At 38.7% G+C, this 18173-nt stretch overlaps 3 protein-coding genes across 6 annotated transcripts; 2 read left to right on the top strand and 1 right to left on the bottom strand.

The window, feature by feature from the left end:
* Window positions 1-4046, top strand: pym1 (PYM homolog 1, exon junction complex associated factor). 2 transcript variants are annotated; one of them, XM_023415626.2, is made up of 3 exons: window positions 1-313; window positions 2362-2455; window positions 2992-4046. In XM_023415626.2, exons 1-3 carry the CDS (start codon window positions 283-285, stop codon window positions 3515-3517), a joined length of 651 nt encoding a protein of 216 aa, XP_023271394.1. In that variant the 5' UTR covers window positions 1-282; the 3' UTR covers window positions 3518-4046. The 2 variants fall into 2 exon arrangements, with proteins under 2 accessions (XP_023271394.1, XP_087032565.1); XM_087176439.1 differs by lacking the exon at window positions 1-313 and adding an exon at window positions 2152-2224.
* A 2188-nt stretch (window positions 4047-6234) lies between these two features.
* LOC111661924 (matrix metalloproteinase-19-like) lies at window positions 6235-9623 on the top strand. The gene is made up of 9 exons (XM_023415623.2): window positions 6235-6550; window positions 7326-7414; window positions 7548-7678; window positions 7786-7998; window positions 8158-8403; window positions 8490-8591; window positions 8702-8866; window positions 8976-9103; window positions 9196-9623. The coding sequence occupies exons 1-9, from the start codon at window positions 6458-6460 to the stop codon at window positions 9433-9435; spliced, it is 1407 nt and encodes a 468-aa protein (XP_023271391.1). The 5' UTR covers window positions 6235-6457; the 3' UTR covers window positions 9436-9623.
* A 1458-nt stretch (window positions 9624-11081) lies between these two features.
* LOC111661925 (transmembrane protein 198-like) lies at window positions 11082-17258 on the bottom strand. 3 transcript variants are annotated; one of them, XM_023415624.2, is made up of 5 exons: window positions 16878-17258; window positions 15051-15362; window positions 12826-13401; window positions 12585-12712; window positions 11082-11798 (listed from the first exon to the last, which is right to left on the bottom strand). In XM_023415624.2, the coding sequence occupies exons 2-5, from the start codon at window positions 15202-15204 to the stop codon at window positions 11649-11651; spliced, it is 1008 nt and encodes a 335-aa protein (XP_023271392.1). In that variant the 5' UTR covers window positions 15205-15362; window positions 16878-17258; the 3' UTR covers window positions 11082-11648. The 3 variants fall into 3 exon arrangements, with proteins under 3 accessions (XP_023271392.1, XP_023271393.1, XP_087032564.1); XM_023415625.2 differs by lacking the exon at window positions 16878-17258 and adding an exon at window positions 16393-16547; XM_087176438.1 differs by lacking the exons at window positions 15051-15362; window positions 16878-17258 and adding an exon at window positions 14282-14824.
* Between the last annotated feature and the right edge of the window lie 915 nt (window positions 17259-18173).

The raw sequence follows: 18173 nt of genomic DNA, 5'->3' as shown, positions 1-18173 counted from the left end.
TCGTCATTTCCGAAGTCGAAGAATAGAGTTCGCTCGGTTTGTGATCCTGTACCGCTCAATTATACGCACAGTTTCGTGGTCGTTGTTTGACATCCAGGGCCACTGTTCACTTTAATAGCTGTGTGTAGATGCTGTCATGACATATCTCACGTGGAGGGAAGAAACAAGTTTAAAGCAAATGTTTAAAAAGCTGTAGTTTTTACTGTGTCGGGTCTAAGTGAGCGGGGGGACGTTTGGGGACATCGTCCGACTAAGGGGAGCGGAGCCGCAAGTTACTCCAAAATGGCAACCCCGTATGTGACAGATGAATCTGGTAAGGCTGCTGCATGTGCCAGACCATTGTCTAAATGAAACAAAACCCTTTTCATTAAACACAGATTCTGCAATCGAGGCCGAGTCTATCTTTTCCATTTGATCGTCAGCGATAACATGTTTAACGACGCTGTTTTGCAGCTAGCTGATGCTAATCTTAGCTGAACTGGCTAACGTTATACTCTCCACTATAGCTTAGCTTGTAGCTATCGCACGTCCTTACTTAACAGTGTGGAAATAGTATTATATATATATATATATGTACACCGCTGGCAGGAACACATTTACTTTATTACTTTTGAATATTTAACAGAGTTTTAATTAGCCACATTACTTTTTTGTATAATGACCGAACAGTGGACACATTAGCCAGCAGCTAACGTTAATTAGCTTCTTCTCTTGTAAATGAGTACATGTTGTGATCAAAGTATACACACAAAAACAACCATCGCGATATGTCTTTTCACAGAAACAGTTATTTTGTTTTGTATTGACCAAAGTTTTGTGTGAAAATTGGGTCTTCGCGTAACTTTTAGGGTTATTTGGTCGCTAAAAAGAGAGAAAAAAAGAAACCAAGACACTTACATTAACTAGTAATGTGGGTTATTACATGAGGATCAAGTAGGTATTGGTCAGGAATTTACTCTTCATCCACAAGCCACAACAGTAAGAAAAGTTAAGAAAAGCTCCAGTTAAGTGAATATGACCAGGTAAAGTAGCAATGGGAGATATGGATAAAATCCTGTATCACATCATAGTATCAACATGAATCATAACGCAGTATATATATATGGACACATCATCCACCCTTACTATGTAAATATATTACAATTTTCATCAAAAAATGATGCCTACCTTAAAATACTGTCAATAGTATATTGGAATATTTCCCAGCTCGAATACACAACGTGTTTTTCTTCTGCCTTAACATGCCCTGGGTTTTCAGGCTTTGGATGACATTTATTCAGTGTTAGATTTAATGTGTGTTTACAAGGGAATAGAAGTTATCACACACACACTAAGCTTGTCAAACCAGAGATAAAACCTTGCAGGTTGAAGCTTCAGAGCTTTAAGCTCAGCATGCACAGTGACATCTGGTGGTTGCAGCCCTTCAAAACTGCACAACCTTGTTCAGAGGTGCTGCAGTAAATACACATATTATTGTGCAGTATTCTGCAGTAAAATCTGTAATAAATGCCAAAAAATGTCTAAAAATCCTCCATATGAAAAATTTCCATTGACATGAAAAATGAATGCACCTTAGCAATGTGGTTTTGGCCTTGTGTCTGCTTTCGGTCAATGTTAATGTGACATTGTGAGTTGCAAAGTTATGTGATTGGACAATGTCCATTAAAACTTTACTTTTTTTAAATTTTGAAATTATTACTTGTATCAGGTGGAAATGTTCAGATACTTATGATTAGGTCTCTTACTGTACATCACCATATCTTAGTTATTCTCCTCTCTTATTATCTCAGTGTGCGTTTCACTTGAGCCTAAAGTTTAGCTGTAAAACTTTCAAAACGTCAAACTAAAGAGTGTTGGTTTCAGGCTGACCAGAAATATCCTCTCTTCCTATAGTAATGTTCAGTGAGGTCATCCCCAGAGAGCAATTGCATTTGAGCCATTGAGTGCAATTTCAGCTGATGATTAGCAACACACTTTTGTGGTAATTAGCAGTTATTTGATTTATTTATTGGCCAGAGTAAGTTAAAGCGGCCATTTTTAATCTGTAGTCCGAGGACAGACTTTACATTGTTAACCTGAAAAACAATATACAAATATAAATTATTAGAATTATTGTTATGATATTTTAATATTCAAATAGGTTTATATGCTTGCAGAAAAACAATAATGGAGGAGGAGAATATTGCAGTTATGTCTCAGTTTGACAAACCTCCAAATGGATCCAGTGACCTATTTTCATTATTTATCATGAAGTCAAATCCAGCCCACAGTTGACAAAATACCTTAAAATAACTTCAAATCTTAAGTTTTTATTCATGTAAACATGTTAGTGCTCTTTAAAACGTTGTACCTGTCCTTCAGGGAAATATATTGCTGCCACTCAGCGACCTGATGGAACATGGAGAAAGCCGAGGCGGGTGAAGGACGGTTATGTCCCCCAGGAGGAAGTCCCAGTGTAAGTGCGCTTCTTCTTTCCCTACAGTCGTGCACAGCACACTCTACACAACGATTAGTCAATCGACAGTAAATAGATCTCTTTTGATTATGAAATAATTATTTTGGTCATTTTTAAGCAAAAATACCATTTTATTTTTTTTGCTGATTCCAGCTTCTCTAGTGTAAGAATTTGATGCTTTTCTTTTTCATCTATTATAATAAACTTGGGATTTCTTGGGATTTCGATTGAAGGTCAAACAGAAAATGACATTTGAGATTTTCTCCTCGGTCTGTGGGATGTTCTAAGAAGAACTTGCACTATTTTTCTTGACATTTTATGGACTAAATGATTAATTGATTAATGGAAGACATAACCAACAGATTAATCGATGATGACACTAAGTTACAACCGTAGAAATCAGTAGAGGATTGCAATAAGTATCTCTGATCGATTACAATTGTCCAATAATCATTTACATACTTTTACATTTGAGTAAAGTGGAACATTTGTCATTTTTATCCTCTCACCCAGTCTCTCTTTCTTGCTGGTTTTAGCTATGAAAACAAGTATGTGAAGTTTTTCAAGAGCAAACCAGACCTGCCACCTGGCCTGAGCCCGTCTGAGGCAGCTCCACCAAAGCAGCAGCAGCAGCAGCAGCAGCAGCAGCAGAAGATCCCCGGTTGTGTAGACAGTGAGGGAGCCAGTCTCTCAAAATCGGCCAAACGCAACATGAAGCGTAAAGAAAAACGAAAACAGCAGCACCAACAGGGCCAGGATGGAGATGCAGATGTAGAATCGGTGAGCGATGCCGTGGAGAATGTGTCCATCTCAGAGGGTGGTGAGTCCGCAAACAAGACGGCAGCGCCAGCTTCTGCCTCGCCTCCCGATGACGACTCAGCAGCAGCAGCTGAAAAGGCCAAGAAGATCAAAAACCTGAAAAAGAAGCTTCGACAAGTTGAGGACCTGCAGCAGAAAGTGGACTCAGGGGAAATAAAACAGCTGACAAAGGATCAGTCGGAAAAGCTGGGTCGGGCGAAGGCCTTACAAGATGAGTTAGAGCAGCTCGAACGTGATTCTTGAAGCAATAAAGGACAGAGGAGTCAGACAGACTGAACATACAAACTACACACTGAAACACAGGGACGGGACCTTTGCAGCTTTGTGGTCATAGCTTCCATTAAACATATTCTACCTATTTGATATTCATTATGAACTTTGGAAGTGAACACAGTCCCAGCGCCTTCCAAACAGAGAACGACAGGATGTCACATCTTCAGAACTGACCAGCCTGTTTTCTAGATTCAGACCTCTACATAACATCATGACTCCTGCTCATATACTTGTATTGGGCAGGCCATTCATTTCTAAATCTTTTAAAGAACTCATTGTGAATTGTTTCGTGCATGTCTGTCTTTTCCATTTTGTACCTTTCATAGCATCAGGTATCACTTATACATAAAATATATAAAAAACATTTTCTGTTGAAGCGAGTACAGTTTGTTGACCTTTCTGCTTTAACATTTGTCAATGATTGGATGGCTTCTTGTGGTCACACTAATGTCGAGTCTATACAGTCATTACATTAATTAAAGTTACATTCTGCGTAAAATGTTTATCTCATATTGCTTTTTAGGAGTACAGTTACATGAATAACGGGATTTATTTTGGAAGGCAGGACGTATATTTATAGAAAAACTATATTTTGGTTTCGTTGGGTATTTTGGAAACAAGCTGTACACTTAAAGGATGAGGCCGGTGATATTGTATATTTTACTTGTTGTCAACATCCCATAAAAAGACCAAAACCACCAATGAATTGATCCTGCCAACAAGTATTGTCTGTGCAGCCAAAGCCTGATAGAGCTTCTTCCTTTGTGCCATAGAGTTGCACTGTGATCCAAAAATGATTAAAAACACATCAATGACCCACACTGTTGCACCGAATGACATTTATCCTGATAAACACGGGCACTGCAGTTACTGACTTGGTCTTACATACACCCTGTTGCTTCTGTAAGTACTCACTAGAACACCAAATGTGTATTAATCCGTGGCTGAAAGTAGTCCCCAAAAAACGTGCTGTATCCTCTTATTTGAGTTGAGTGTAGTGAAAACTACAGTGACCAGCTGTTTTGGGAGATGACTAATTATTTTCCAGAAATTTAAACTGTGCATTTGTGACCTGTCTTTATGATTTATCTTCAGTAGAAGCAAATAGACAATAGAAATATTTTATTGCCCTGAGTTAAGCCTGTCAGGCACCACTTAAAGGGGCACTTCACCATATTGCTGTTGCATATTCATAAGGTTGGGGAGCTGACAAAAATCAGAATAGATCATAAATAGAATAGTTAACATGTGGAGCCTGAGATATCTTGATTTAGAGTTGGGGTTACGCCCCAAAACACTGGGTCCTACATTTTCCATAAAACAAGTCAGTAGTTAGTTTTGTTTGACGCTCCCTGCTTGGTAAACACCCATGTCTTTTAAACACGACACTGGTTGTAAGTGTGTGTCCTTTTAACTCTAATGTATATACTGGTCATTATAGTATATGCTGTTTTTTGCAGTATGTGTAAGTGAAATCATACTTTACTGTTTTATACTAAGAGGACATTTTTGTAATATAGGCTACATGTACAGATGGATGTCAAATTGTGACTTTAGACTAAACCACTGCCATTTACACTTCAATACACGCAAAATAGATTTCCAAAAATATATATTTTTGTCTTTCTACAGCCGCCTCAAGATGCAATAATTTTAATTTCAACCACCCAAAAAATCAGCAAACTCAAAAACTCCCCCAAAAAAGCTAATTTTAGCGTTGTATATTTATACAGGGAAATTGTTTTTTGCAGTATTGTGTCTGTCATTTTGTCACTTTTCCAGTGTGAACACACTACATACTGAAAAACCTGCTTGTAATTAGTGTGTAGTAGGGAACTGGGACACAGCTTAAGGTTTTGTTCTGCTCAGTCAATCTATTACAATCAATTCAGTTTATGTTTGCAAAGGAAGAAGTGTTTGTGCTACACCTGAGAGGCAGAACCCAGGGCAGGAAATCCACTCATTGGTTAAGCGATAAAAGATAACAGATAAAACACGCCCTCTACTGGTGAGAAATCTGGGACAGTTGTTAAATTTAGTAACTGTAATTGTCTTAAATGTGTGTGAGCCGAGGGTCTTTCCCGTCTGTCCGCTCAGTGTTTACGAGCTGTATTCCACAATGTTAAAGCAGAACAGGAGGCGTTCTCTGTCTCCATTCAGAAGATGATTCGAAGCAATGGTTTCACGAGGGCGTCATTGTTTCTCCATGAATGGGCTCCTGCCTTCAGAACAATATAATTAACTGTTGTCTCATGGAGGAAGTGTGGTTAGTTGTTTTCTTCACAGAGCTGAAACCATGAAGTCAAAAATGTTCAGATTTATGTGGAACATGTTTCACAAAAATAAATCACAAATGAGTAACAGCAGCTGTATTTCTGATACATCTGTTTCCTGTCTGGAAAATAATTCACTTCCAAAGTATTGCAGATTAATTGAAGTTTTTTCCACCACAATGACATAAGACATCACCTTTAATAGATGGTGGGCAGTTAATCTGTTTAACAGAGCTGATCCTTCATTTATTTGCTTCCTTTGACGTAAACAACATTACTCGGAAGTTATTCTTACAACACTTGGAGACAAATGGCTTTAAATGATGGTGTAAGGAGGCGTGATCGTGATGTTAGTGTCTGAAATATGTATTGGTTTTTGTCCTCCACACATTCCTTGTAAAGGTTTATTATGTGGTTTTGAGGGCAGGTCCTGAACAGACACTTGATGGTATAAAAACTGAAACCCTAAACTTGGACACCAGCTTCAGCTCTGATACAGGGACCCCAAGAAGAACTAATACACAGAGGATGGACGTATATGGAGGAACTACAGTCATTTTGATTAACAGTTGAAAAAAATCAAATTTCTGTGTTGGAATCCAGTCGGGAAAAGTTTGTATTTCTCAGATACTGGAAAATGGGATATAGACTGGAGTTGATGGTGCTTCTTGTTTTGATGACAACAGCTTCATCTGTTGCCCTGAGCAAAGAGGAACTGACAGAAGCTCTGGTAAGAAAATGCAGAAAAGTGGAGATCCTGAAACATCACTTAAAATATTAATGTAAAAATATAAGTCTCTGAGTTTAAGACTTTTTTAGTATATTAAGTATATTTTTTGGGGCTTTTTTATGCCTTTATTCGATAGTACAGTAGAGAGACAGGAAATGGGGAGGCAGAGAGAGGGGGAATGACATGCAGCTAAGGCTCGAGCCGGGGCCGACTGCAGCGAGGACTGTAGCCTCTTAGACCACTACGCCACACGATGCCCCTGAGTTTAAGACTTTTAAGAAGTTTATCATTCAGCAGAGAAAGATTTACATTGAAACTTCATCTAATTTTGCTTGTACGACAACTTCCACAGCAACAGGATTTTAATTGTTTATAGCTAAATATTAACTGATTGTGATTATAGGCTATATAATCAAATCAAATATTGATGGTGCATTCGGGCAACAGAAAACTAAATAATACTGTCAATACTGTTTGTTTTACGGAGAGGAAAAAGGTTATTCAATTGTTAGCCATTATAAATGACTGTGATCTTGTTTGTTTCATTTCACTCCTCTGAGCTTTGATATCTTGAGTAGAGATCAATAAAATGGCTTTCTACACTCAACCTTTTTGACACATATAGTTACTAAAATGCTTTATAGATTAAGATTTGATATATAAAACATATTCTTAATCTATTGAGGTTGCATTTGTGTAGATAAAAACAAGTTGTTAAAATTAGCTCATTAATTACAACATTTAAGTCCCGTTTACATCCGTATCTTGTATCTAGGCGTATTTAAGGACGTATGGTTATCTACACATCCCACTGGACGGTAAAGGCCAAAACCATCCACCTGAGGAAATAGCTGAAGCAACAAGGTGACCGTCTTTCATCCATTTTTCTATTTTGCAGAAGTAGAACAACATGTTTTTATCCGTTTTGACCTTTATCTCAGGTTTGTTTGTGTATTTGAATCAGTACAAATGTCTCAACATTTCCTTTCCATGTCAGAATCTTTCAGAAAGTGACAAACCTGCAAATATCAGGGAAACTAGATTCAACCACACTGGCAATGATGAACAAACCTCGGTGTGGCCTACAGGACTCTTTCAACAACAAGTCTCTCAAATATCGAGTCATGGGTGAGTAACTGCCTTAAAATGACATGTTTAGATTCTTGATAAAGTGCATAACATGTGTAAATATATATATATATATAAAATGACTCCAGTGTTTCCTAATTACACAGGTTACTGGCGTAAGAAGATGCTGACCTACCGCATCTATAATTACACTCCTGATTTGGGTCCGGGAAAGACCCGCTTGGCCATCCAGAATGCATTTAAGTACTGGAGTGCTGTGTCGCCTTTAAAGTTCAGGGAGCTGCAACACGGAAGAGCAGACATCAAAATCTCCTTTCACAGAAAAGATAAGACATGTCCAGTTCCCTTTGATGGGCGAGGTAGGAGCGATTTCCTTAATATAAAAACTGACATTAAAATTGAACGAACTGATGGGATCACCGGATGTTTGTGAAAAGTTTCGTGATCTCAGTGACACATAAAACAATGGCAGGTGTAAATGAGATGTTCTAGCGTTTGAGTTCTTGCTTTATCTTCAGGCCGTGTTCTAGCCCACGCCGACGCCCCTGAATCAGGCATTGTGCACTTTGATGAAGACGAGCTATGGACAGAAGGGAAGAGCCAGGGCTCCAACCTGAGGATTGTTGCAGCTCATGAGATTGGCCATGCTCTTGGCCTGGGCCACTCTCAATACTACAGTGCACTCATGGGACCTGTATACAACGGATACCGCTCAGACTTCAAGCTGCATCCAGATGACATACGAGGGATCCAGGCATTATATGGTGATGTCATTATAGCATTACATGGCTAATATATGCATGCTCTTTGAAGTATAAGTAATGCAATGTGCAGTATTGTCCCTTTTCAGGAAAGCCAGAGAATAGTCTTCCATCCAGAAATCCAGGTCAGTCAGTGCCAGGAGGAGTTATTGCAGATCCTTGTAAAGCCACACTGGATGCAATTATGTTGGGTAAATATGTCTCTGCTTGTTCCGTAACAAAAGATATTAGTTCACTAACTTCCCCCTACAGGGAAATGTATCTACAGATATTTTTTCTCCTGCACTGTGTTCCCATATAGGTCCTTTGCATAAGACATATGTTTTCAGTGGTCAGTATGTGTGGACAGTGTCCAGCTCTGGCTACAACTCTCCCATTAAGATCTCTGTGCTGTGGAAGGAGCTGCCAGGGAGCCTCAACGCAGCTGTTCACTCTCAGCGGACTGGCAAGTCTTACTTTCTGAAAGGTGGATTCAATTTCATAGTTTCAAAATTTCTCACAGGTGCATGATGTACAATGCTGGCAGGATCAGTAATAATCAGCGTTTTTTTTTCCTTCTAAATATCCTTTCACAGATGACAAAGTATGGAGATACACAGACTTCAAACTTGACCACGGCTTCCCCAAACGCTTGACCAATATCCCTGCAAATATTGACTCAGCCTTGTACTTCAATAAGAACAAAAAATTGCTATTTTTCAAAGTAAGTGCTAAAGATATGCTTCAATTTATTTTGTGACATATGTTTTTTGTTGAATATCCCGCTTCAGGAGAATAATGTACCTCTCGTGTTAGGGATCTGGATACTGGCAGTGGGATGAGATTGGTCCAACAGACTTCACTTCATATCCCAAACCTACTGGGCAACTCTTCTACGGGGCACCCAGCAATTCTGACGCTGCATTAATGTGGAAAAACGGTCATATATACATGTTCAAAGGCTCTGAGTACTGGCGTGTAAACCAGAACCACCAAGCGGTGGAGAAGGCCTATCCTCTGGACATCGCCTCACACTGGATGCAGTGTGACGACTGAACCACCAGAGGCCACCAGGGATTCAACACAAACCTTATCCTGCTGAGTCAGCGTGAAACCAGGGAGAGATGCTCATTTATTTGGAGCCTGGCAAATGCTTTCAAAGTGTTCAGCATGCTGTGTGAGGCTATTATTAGTTTTGATGAAATGGGCATGAATTCAACAAAATAATAAATATTTGTAAAATGTGATGTTTCTTTTTTGTGGCAATAGGATATTATAATTCAAAAAGCTGATATTAGCAGACATGAAATGGAAAAAGACACTGAGACCTTGTGGTGTGTGATTCAATAAGATTGGATTTTGTTATCTACTGATCCACTACACTGCCCTGCGGACACAGAGCAACAACCACTGAGGCAATGATGTTGAGAAAAAAGGGTTTTAAGTTTTCAGGCTGGTTGACAAAAACAGCAAACAGATAGAGAGATTGTAATCTGTAATTGTGTGTCTAGGCTGATTATTTTACCCAACAGAAATCACTGCGATTGAACCTTCACAGTTACTAAAAAAATGCAAATACAGAACTGTGCCTTTGGATAATCTTGACAGACCGCTCAGATAAACAGAATTAACTGATTATTATTTCTGATTTCTATTTCTGATTATTATTTACAGTCCACAGCTTGGAATCAAGTGTTTGTGTTTGGCTCTTTTTGAGTAATCTTATTACTTCTATTGAAATCAATATAATACATTTACAATTTGATAGATTTAAGTATGTGATTTAAAAGGTAACTTAACCACACCAACAGGAGTAGCATGGAAACAGAGGTAGGTCTGCAGTAACTGCAATCTGTCTAGTTATGGCTAACTGGTGAGATAGCCTCCGATTCTGGTGGAATTCATGTTATTTTATATTTGCTAGCTTTAAATCACATGTTCAAAATGTATTTAATTAAACAAGAATTTAGTGAACTAGCCCATAAGCTTGAATATACAAGAGACACAGTGTTTTCTCCTCCGATTGTCCGAACAGAGCGTAGCATTAGAATCTTAACGGGCTTTTGTGGGTTTGATGTAAAGTCAGTGATAATTATTAATAATTAATAATAATCAAGCAATAAAATTGAGGATCAACAGCTTATAGGCCTCTGTCTATTACACTGTTCTGTCAAGAGCCTGTTTACTGTTTACTGCTCTCCAACTGGAGTCGCAGTGCAGTAACTACAACCTGAGTACAATGCAGTATAAACTGTGTTGTACCTTCACTTTTATGTCCGTTTTATAGTTAAATTTGAAAAGATATTTCATGGAAATTACTAATTTCTATGGCAAAATATTTTTTATATAGTAAAAGAGATGTAACTTAGAAAAATGTCTGTATGAGAAAAAATGTCTGTACGAGACTGTAAATGTTGGAAAGATGAAATAATACATTCTAAGTAAAATGTTGAATTCATAAACAATAAAACAGACAACTGATCAGTTCAGCTTTTCTTCCCACAGTCTTACTTGGTCTGGTTTGAGCAGTAGTCTGTGAAACTGACATTACTGAGTCAGTTTACTGATGTAATGACTCCTCTTTGCTTTTGCTATTTTGCTACTTATAATATTTACAGTTATCTCATAATCGCCACCTTTGCCCACAGTGGCTGTTTTATACATAGCTTTGCTTTAACACAAGACAATACTCCAAAAAACTATTAGTATCAACCTGAGCTGCTGCTGTCAAATCAGTGGTTTATTGGATCATTGTCCAGCATTCCTCATTTTTCTGATGCATGTCCTTCACTTTATTGCATGTGCTGGTATGAATTCACTGCTTGTAACCTTAAAACTTGAACTTCAAAACTGTTACAACCCAAACTAATCTAGACACACACTTTAGGTCTATGTTTGTATCCAAAGGCATCAACAGCTTGCAAGAGAATGTCGTAGTATTTGGAGAATATAACGTTATTATGCAATTGTGTGGAAAAAGACAAAGAAGTGTCTGTGAGATAAAACATTTAAAGGATGTTGTGATCATGAGTCTGACAAGTGTCCATGTTGCCTTATTTCTTCCTGTCATCATACAGAGGATGATCTCCAAGCATCACACTGTGTGTGCATGTTGATGATTATCTGGCGAAGCCGGTTGCGGTGGATTCACGGCAGCAGTTGAATTGTTGAATTGTTTCCGTGGAAGTGAGCAGTTCACAGACTCAGATAAAATGTAATGGATTCCTTTAGATGTATGTAGTTCACAAATAATTGATGCTGTGTTTCTTTCAGACTGTAAAAACAGGGGAGGCGGCAGTCAGAGGCACCATGGAGCCTGTCTCAAAGTCAAAGTCAATTAGAGCATGTGTGATAGTGCTGACGCTGCTGGTGGAGGAGCCTGTTCCCATCTGGCGCTCCTGAAGGCTCTGGAGGTAACTCTGAAAGGCAAACAGGAAGAAGACGCATTGTTATTACAATGACCATCCGCTGTCATTTTACATAATGACAATTTACATAATTTACTCAAGTGCTGTATTTATTTTGAGGTATTATTTTTAATTTATGCTGCCTTGCACTTCAACATGTAGGAGGGAAATACTGGACTTTTTTACACCACTACATTTGTTTGACAGTTTCAGTTGCTGTTGCTGTTATTTTGCAGATTAAGATTTTACATACATAACATGATGGGCCTATGAAAAACGATTCATTTTTGTAGAGCTGAAAGTCCCCACCAGCACATTAAATAGTTACTACTACACATTAATGTAGAGATGCAGTGTTTAGTCAGTTAATGGATCAGTCAGTTGACAAAAAAATTAACCTGCATCTATTATGATAATCAAATAATTGTAATTATAAAAAGATGAACATTTGTTGGTTCTTAAACTTGTGGATTTGTAGCAGCTTCTTTCTCATACATGAGAGTAAACAGATTTAGGTTTTGACTGTGAGACAAATTCATTTGCAGATTCATTGTCAGATTATTGGCAATTCTCCATTAATGCATCAGTAATATTAATACACTAATATAATATAGATGTGGTAGTTTTTCTCCATTTTGAGTACTTTTACTTAATAGTTTAACTACATTTTGCTGATTCTATTCACACATTTTTACATGAGTAAAAACGTTTATTGTCATGGTAGAATTTGCCTCTTTGAAGAAATGAAAGCTGAAGCTGGATGACGTATTTTAATCTCAGTTAATCTCAGCCACTGACCGGCGCCAGGACGTCTCCGGCGTATCGCTTCAGGGGTGGAGGCCTGCGCCGACGGTGTGTTTCAGGTCTTCTTCTGGACTCTCTGTATTTCTGCTTCTTGCCATGTTTCTTCAGTTTTTTGTGTGCAGCTGGGAGGCACGCAAAGGGGAGGAAATCATGAGTATATAACATCACAGAAGGAGGATGTCATATTTAAAATGAAAACAGCCTGAAGTGGCTGTGCAGGTGGAGTTGAACTCACCTTCTGTGTGTGATACTCCTTTGGCAGTAAACCTCCACTGCGCTAACACACCTATAAGAGTCAAAGTCGGACAAATTCCAGTGATTGCCCAGTTGAACCAGCACAGTGGACGTGGGGCAACTTGACAAAACATATCGTACACCTGATCTGGCAGCACGAACGTCCCCATCAGGTAATCCACACACAGCATCACAGTGGTTGCTCCAAACACAGATGTGTAGAAGATGCTGAACAGTTTCTGCCACTGAAGAGTGAGGACCGTAGTGATGATGCCGGCAGCCAGCACGGTACTGAGAGGCACCCACACGGGAGTAAGGCTGTGAAACTGTCCGATTACCACCAGGACGGCGAGGGAGAGCAGGGTCCCCAGCTGCAGGCCACTGAGGAGGAGTCCCATCGTCGACACCAGCATTGTCATCAGCCCGCAGAGCACACCCACGCCCAGGCCGATCCCCGCCTTGGTCTCCGTCCCCAGCTGGACGTCCAACACAGGCTCATTGTGGTACAACAGGAGTACGGCTGCAGTGCCAGACATGAAGCCCGAGAAGAACATGACCATCTTGAAGCAGCGGTATCCTGGAAAAATCGATTAAAGAAAAGGTCAGCTACTCATCCGTGTATACAAACCCAAAGTGAGCTGCAGTATTTCACAGCTGCTTTGGCTCAGACCTTAATACAAAGAGCAAAAATTCTCACTTTTAAACACAAAATCACACGCTCATTCTGAAAATCAAGCCACTTCATATCCACTGAATCAATGCAACATGAGTTCGCAAGCATTTCTCCTTATTCCAACTTCAACTAAACTACAGGTTTTGTGTCCAAAATAAAAAGAAACTTCGTGGTTGATAATGAGCAAAATAAACTTCTGTCTTGTATGAATGTCAGTCAGAGTGTAGACTACATCATCTGTATTTACAGTAGTGCAGCATATTCAGTAAAAAAAAATACAGAATTTTTCCTCATTGCTATTTATATTATCTTTGAGGAAATTACCAGAGTTTTGCTTTTAGCCAAAGCAATTTTAAAATTTTAAAACTGTAAATGCAACAGAGCCCACAGCATACTGTGTACTTTAACAATTTATGATACAACCTAGAGAGGCAGTCTGCTGAAAATAAACAAGTTCATTATGACATTTTTTTTCTAATCAGACGCCAAAGGGCAAAAGTTCAGCCTGTTCTTTTGTTTGGATAATGCATTTGCTAGAAACGTGGCACAGATTCTGAACATCAGGCTCCCTATAGACCTAAAGGCTCAAACACTGACGTCTTTTGAGCAACAACAATGTGAGCTGCTTGGACGACACTGCTGATCACTGTGGGTCAGAGATTACTGAAATACATTTTGGAAGCGAATTTGTTCCAGTGTCCATGTCCAGCTCCAACATCTGTCATTAACATTTTTTGATGCCAGCAATAAAAGTACTCCCTCAAAAGTAAAAATCACAACTCACAGCTCCTCTCTTCGCTTTTTCTTCATCTTCTTGGTCACAAATTAAATGAAGGAAACACTAATCTGGCAATACTTCCTCCACCTGCACCAATGCAACTGCTGTTTTCCTGCTAATTATTAATTATTTACATCCAGAAAACTTCCTGACAGGCAAACCTAACCCTGATTAACTCTGTAAGACATTCTGGGAACACACTGACTTTTGCAGCGAGTGTTTGCATAATGTCACATGTTTTAGGGGAGCGGGTCCACAGGACACGCAACTCCCAGTCAAGCTCCTAGTTTATGTTTATTGGATTTGTGTTCACATATTTTCCACAGTGAAAACACATGTGGAACTTGTAGCTGTAGCTCAACAACAGCTCTACAAACTGCTGCTACCTGCACCATAGAAGCAGTTGAGAAAAATCCAAAATCCCTGCCAAGGCCCACATGAACTTTTGTCAGGATTAACGCTATGGCACCAATTAGTCAATGATGTCAATCAGTGCAACAGGTGACACTTCATATACTCTGCCTCTGTCACACTCAGACGAAGGACCCATCTGCCTCTTCCAGCTTTGGACTTATCCACCCTAAACCCCTGGCAGCCTGCAGACACCTGCCACACAGGGTTTAAGCCATCAGGTGAGCTTATTAAACATGTAGAGTATGAAAACAGTGGGGCCGGTCAGTGAGATGTGACTTTAAAGGAGGAGTACACTGCTTTGAAAAACTACCGTCTCTACCTTGATATCCCAAACTTTAGCTCTTGTGTTATGGCTACATACCGAAAAAGCAGTAGATGAGGCCGAACGAAAGGCAAACAGAGCAGACAATGGATGGGATGACCTCATACTTCATATTAATCTCAAGTGTGCATATGTCCACTTCAGCTAAGTCGACACCTGGCCCCTCAGTAACGTAGACTGAAGTGACTTCCATCTTGGTGGATTATTTCTTATGTTGCTGTGCGGCTGGTCTGGACGCAAATCCGCTTTGTTCATGGAAGAGGGGAAACTGCAGCGTCCTGCTTGTGGCATCCAGGGAAAGAGGAAACTCCTGAACGAAGAACTTGCACGAAACAGTTTCCTGCTGCGCACCTGCAAAAAGAGCAACAACATACATGAATTCAGCTCTGGTTTTTCCTGGCCGCTAACTCGAGAGTTATTAATCATCAAGTCTTATGACCATCCAAGGATGAAACCCTGTCAAAGTATTGCTTAAATTCAATATGATACATCATTATGCTTCCAAATGAAACATTATTTATGTGACTTTATGAGAGGTTAAAGCTCTTTCCCACGTGCAAACATCTGTTCAGGAACCAGTGAAGGAAACTGGGGTTCCCCTCTGAGTTTCTCTTTCCTGGTTCTTTTGTTCAAGAGCAGGATGCAGATAAGGAAATGACCTGGTGGCTTAGTACCACCGTCATACAGACGTATTGTTCTGGGAATGTGGTTAGGTACACTGTTTACTGAACAACATAACCAAAGCAAGAAGCTCAACAGTATTGCAAAATATTCTAACGCCTAGTAGAGACAATAATGACCAATGATGGAAAAAGTCCTCATCTTTTACTCAAGTAAACGTAGCAATAATACAGTGTAGAAATACTCTCTTACACTCTGTATAAAAGCCATACATTAAAAAATTTACATAAGAAAAACTACAAAATTATTAGCATCATAATATACTTAAAGTACCAAAAATAAATAATCCATATTATATTATTGGAATATAGTTACTGATGCATTTAGAGTACATCACTTGAATGTTAGAGGTGGTAAATGTGGAGGTGATTTTAATTACTTTATATACTTCTGGATCTTGTCAATTTCCCCGGGATCACTAAAGTCTCATCTCATTTTAAACTGTAATAAAACATCATATATTATTTATATTTGTTGACTAATTTTGTATGATTACGTTATCAAATTAATATAGTGCAGTAAAATGTACAATATTTGCCTTTAAACCATAATAGATTCGAAGAATAAATTAGCAGAAAATGGAAATACTTTAAATTGTTAAGTACAAGTAAATGTACACAGTTTCTTGCATCACTTACAAACTGAATAAATCAATTTAAACTATATATTTTTTAACTTAAGTAGACCAAAAAACTCTTACTGTGTAAAGGCATGAATCATGTTTACAAACTCCTCTTGTCTTGGCTCACGACTGCCCAGCTACAGCTACAGTTTACTTTACTGTGAGGACCTTATAAGCTGTTCAGGCAGATACCACGGTCAGCAAATAGACTTAGAGGAGCTTTAGCAGGTGAGTGATCCTCCCGTCTGCTTATGCCATCGCTGTGTCCTTTTGTAAAGGTGAGTGTAAAACAACAAAAACACTTACACTTTCTAAAGTTTCAAACTAAAAATGAACGCTCAGTGGAGGATGAAAAGCTACTTTATTTTATTATTATTTTTATGTTTTTGTGAAATTCTGTCATGAAAAATGTTATTTCAGTTACTTTATTCTGCAATAAGTGGCAGTATCATCATCTACAAGAACAACAACTACAAAGAACTTCTTAACAAAAGATAGAATATAACAAATAATGTCTGACATTTGAAAACAGGAAATTAAGAAATAATATTTCAGTTGCCCACCTGGTGTGAGGCATAGCTCCAACCCAGTAAATAGGAGCTTTACCAGTGGAAGAAAAGTGTCTTCATTGATAGTTCCCAGTGAACCCAACAGGGAGCAAGCTGTCAGGAGTTTGTCAGGAGTCTGTGTGGTGAGACTCAGAGTCCGACGCACTCGTCTGTGCTCATGTGAACAGCTGACGCCTGACTCTGAGAGAGAGACCATCTGCCCCCAGCGACAGTGGGAGGCTGCTGCCAAGTCCAAGGCCAAGCCAGCTGAGGGTTCAGCTCTCACTACCCATGATCCCGCTGGAGCCTTTATCACTTCAGAGGTTCATTTCACGCTGTTGCACTTATCATTAATGTTTAAGGGATAGGGTAAAGGGATATTGCTGTGGATCCTGATTTGACCCCTAAAATGTGTTTACTTCAGGGACTTTCCTAAAGAATCTCATTCAGTCCATATTGGATTTGGCACTATGATGGATTATATTATGTTTATGGTCTGTGACACATAAGTCCAGTTTTACTTCACTCATGTTTTTTCAGACACTCATGGTCCCAAAAAGATGAATACTACTGACTTTGTTTACCTAACGTTTCCTCTGGAGCTACCATGAAGTGGACTTTTGTGATTAAAATTGAAATGTGTCAAGTATTGAATGTCTCATCATTAAATTTTCACATTGTGATCATCTGAATTTTCATCTGTTTTCTGACAAAATATCTGCAATTGACAGTCCCATCCAGCTCAGCTGCACTTTGTACTTAATGCTATAAATATTAGCATGCTAACACACTAAACTAAGAAAGTGAAGATGATAAACTTTATACCTGCTAAACATTAGGATGTTAAAATTGTTCAAATAATCATGTTAGCATGCTAAATTTAGCCATCAGTTCAAAACTGTGCTGAAGAGCAGCCTCACAATTTCATAATAATCATAATGTCATGAACAGGTTTTCATAGGGCTACAGTTCCTGCAGATCGTATTTTTCACTACAAGCTTAACAGGTAAGGAAGATCAAGATCAAGTAAGGGATTAAAACATGTAGGTTCTTAATAAAGTTAGATGGTATTGTCATGTATTCTGTAAAGCAATTAAACTGAGAATAATTTAGTTTAATAAAAAGAAAAATTGTTTACGGAGAGGTTAAGATAAAGTAGTCAAGCAAATATGATGTAAATACAACCAAAAACAAACAAACAAAACAAGTTAAAAGTAACAGTTATAAACAAAATGCGAAACAAACCTCAGTAAACTAAAAAGAAAAAAGAAAGTTGTGTCTTTAGTTTCAGTTACTCTGATTGGTTTTCGC

This window comes from Seriola lalandi, unplaced genomic scaffold (genome assembly GCF_002814215.2).
Source record: "Seriola lalandi dorsalis isolate HSWRI2012SDOR001 ecotype SW California unplaced genomic scaffold, Sedor1 jcf7180002054554, whole genome shotgun sequence".
Lineage (NCBI taxonomy): Eukaryota > Metazoa > Chordata > Actinopteri > Carangiformes > Carangidae > Seriola > Seriola lalandi.
The sequence above is the reverse complement of the archived record's forward strand: the minus strand, read 5'-3'. Positions and strand labels throughout refer to the sequence as shown.

Bases quoted from the DNA above. Each gene is read 5' to 3' on its own strand.
- pym1 (XM_087176439.1), top strand. From the start codon at position 2,167: ATGGAGGAGGAGAATATTGCAGTTATGTCTCAGTTTGACAAACCTCCA. The intron at 2,225-2,361 runs GTGACCTATTTT...CCTGTCCTTCAG, and splicing joins CAAACCTCCAAATGGATCCA to GGAAATATATTGCTGCCACT. The intron at 2,456-2,991 runs GTAAGTGCGCTT...TGCTGGTTTTAG, and splicing joins CCCCAGGAGGAAGTCCCAGT to CTATGAAAACAAGTATGTGA.
- LOC111661924 (XM_023415623.2), top strand. From the start codon at position 6,458: ATGGGATATAGACTGGAGTTGATGGTGCTTCTTGTTTTGATGACAACA. The intron at 8,592-8,701 runs GTAAATATGTCT...GTTCCCATATAG, and splicing joins ACTGGATGCAATTATGTTGG to GTCCTTTGCATAAGACATAT. The intron at 9,104-9,195 runs GTAAGTGCTAAA...CTCTCGTGTTAG, and splicing joins AAAAATTGCTATTTTTCAAA to GGATCTGGATACTGGCAGTG.
- LOC111661925 (XM_023415624.2), bottom strand. From the start codon at position 15,204: ATGGAAGTCACTTCAGTCTACGTTACTGAGGGGCCAGGTGTCGACTTA. The intron at 13,402-15,050 runs GTATGTAGCCAT...CGATTTTTCCAG, and splicing joins CCTCATCTACTGCTTTTTCG to GATACCGCTGCTTCAAGATG. The intron at 11,799-12,584 runs GTCAGTGGCTGA...TTTGCCTTTCAG, and splicing joins CCGGAGACGTCCTGGCGCCG to AGTTACCTCCAGAGCCTTCA.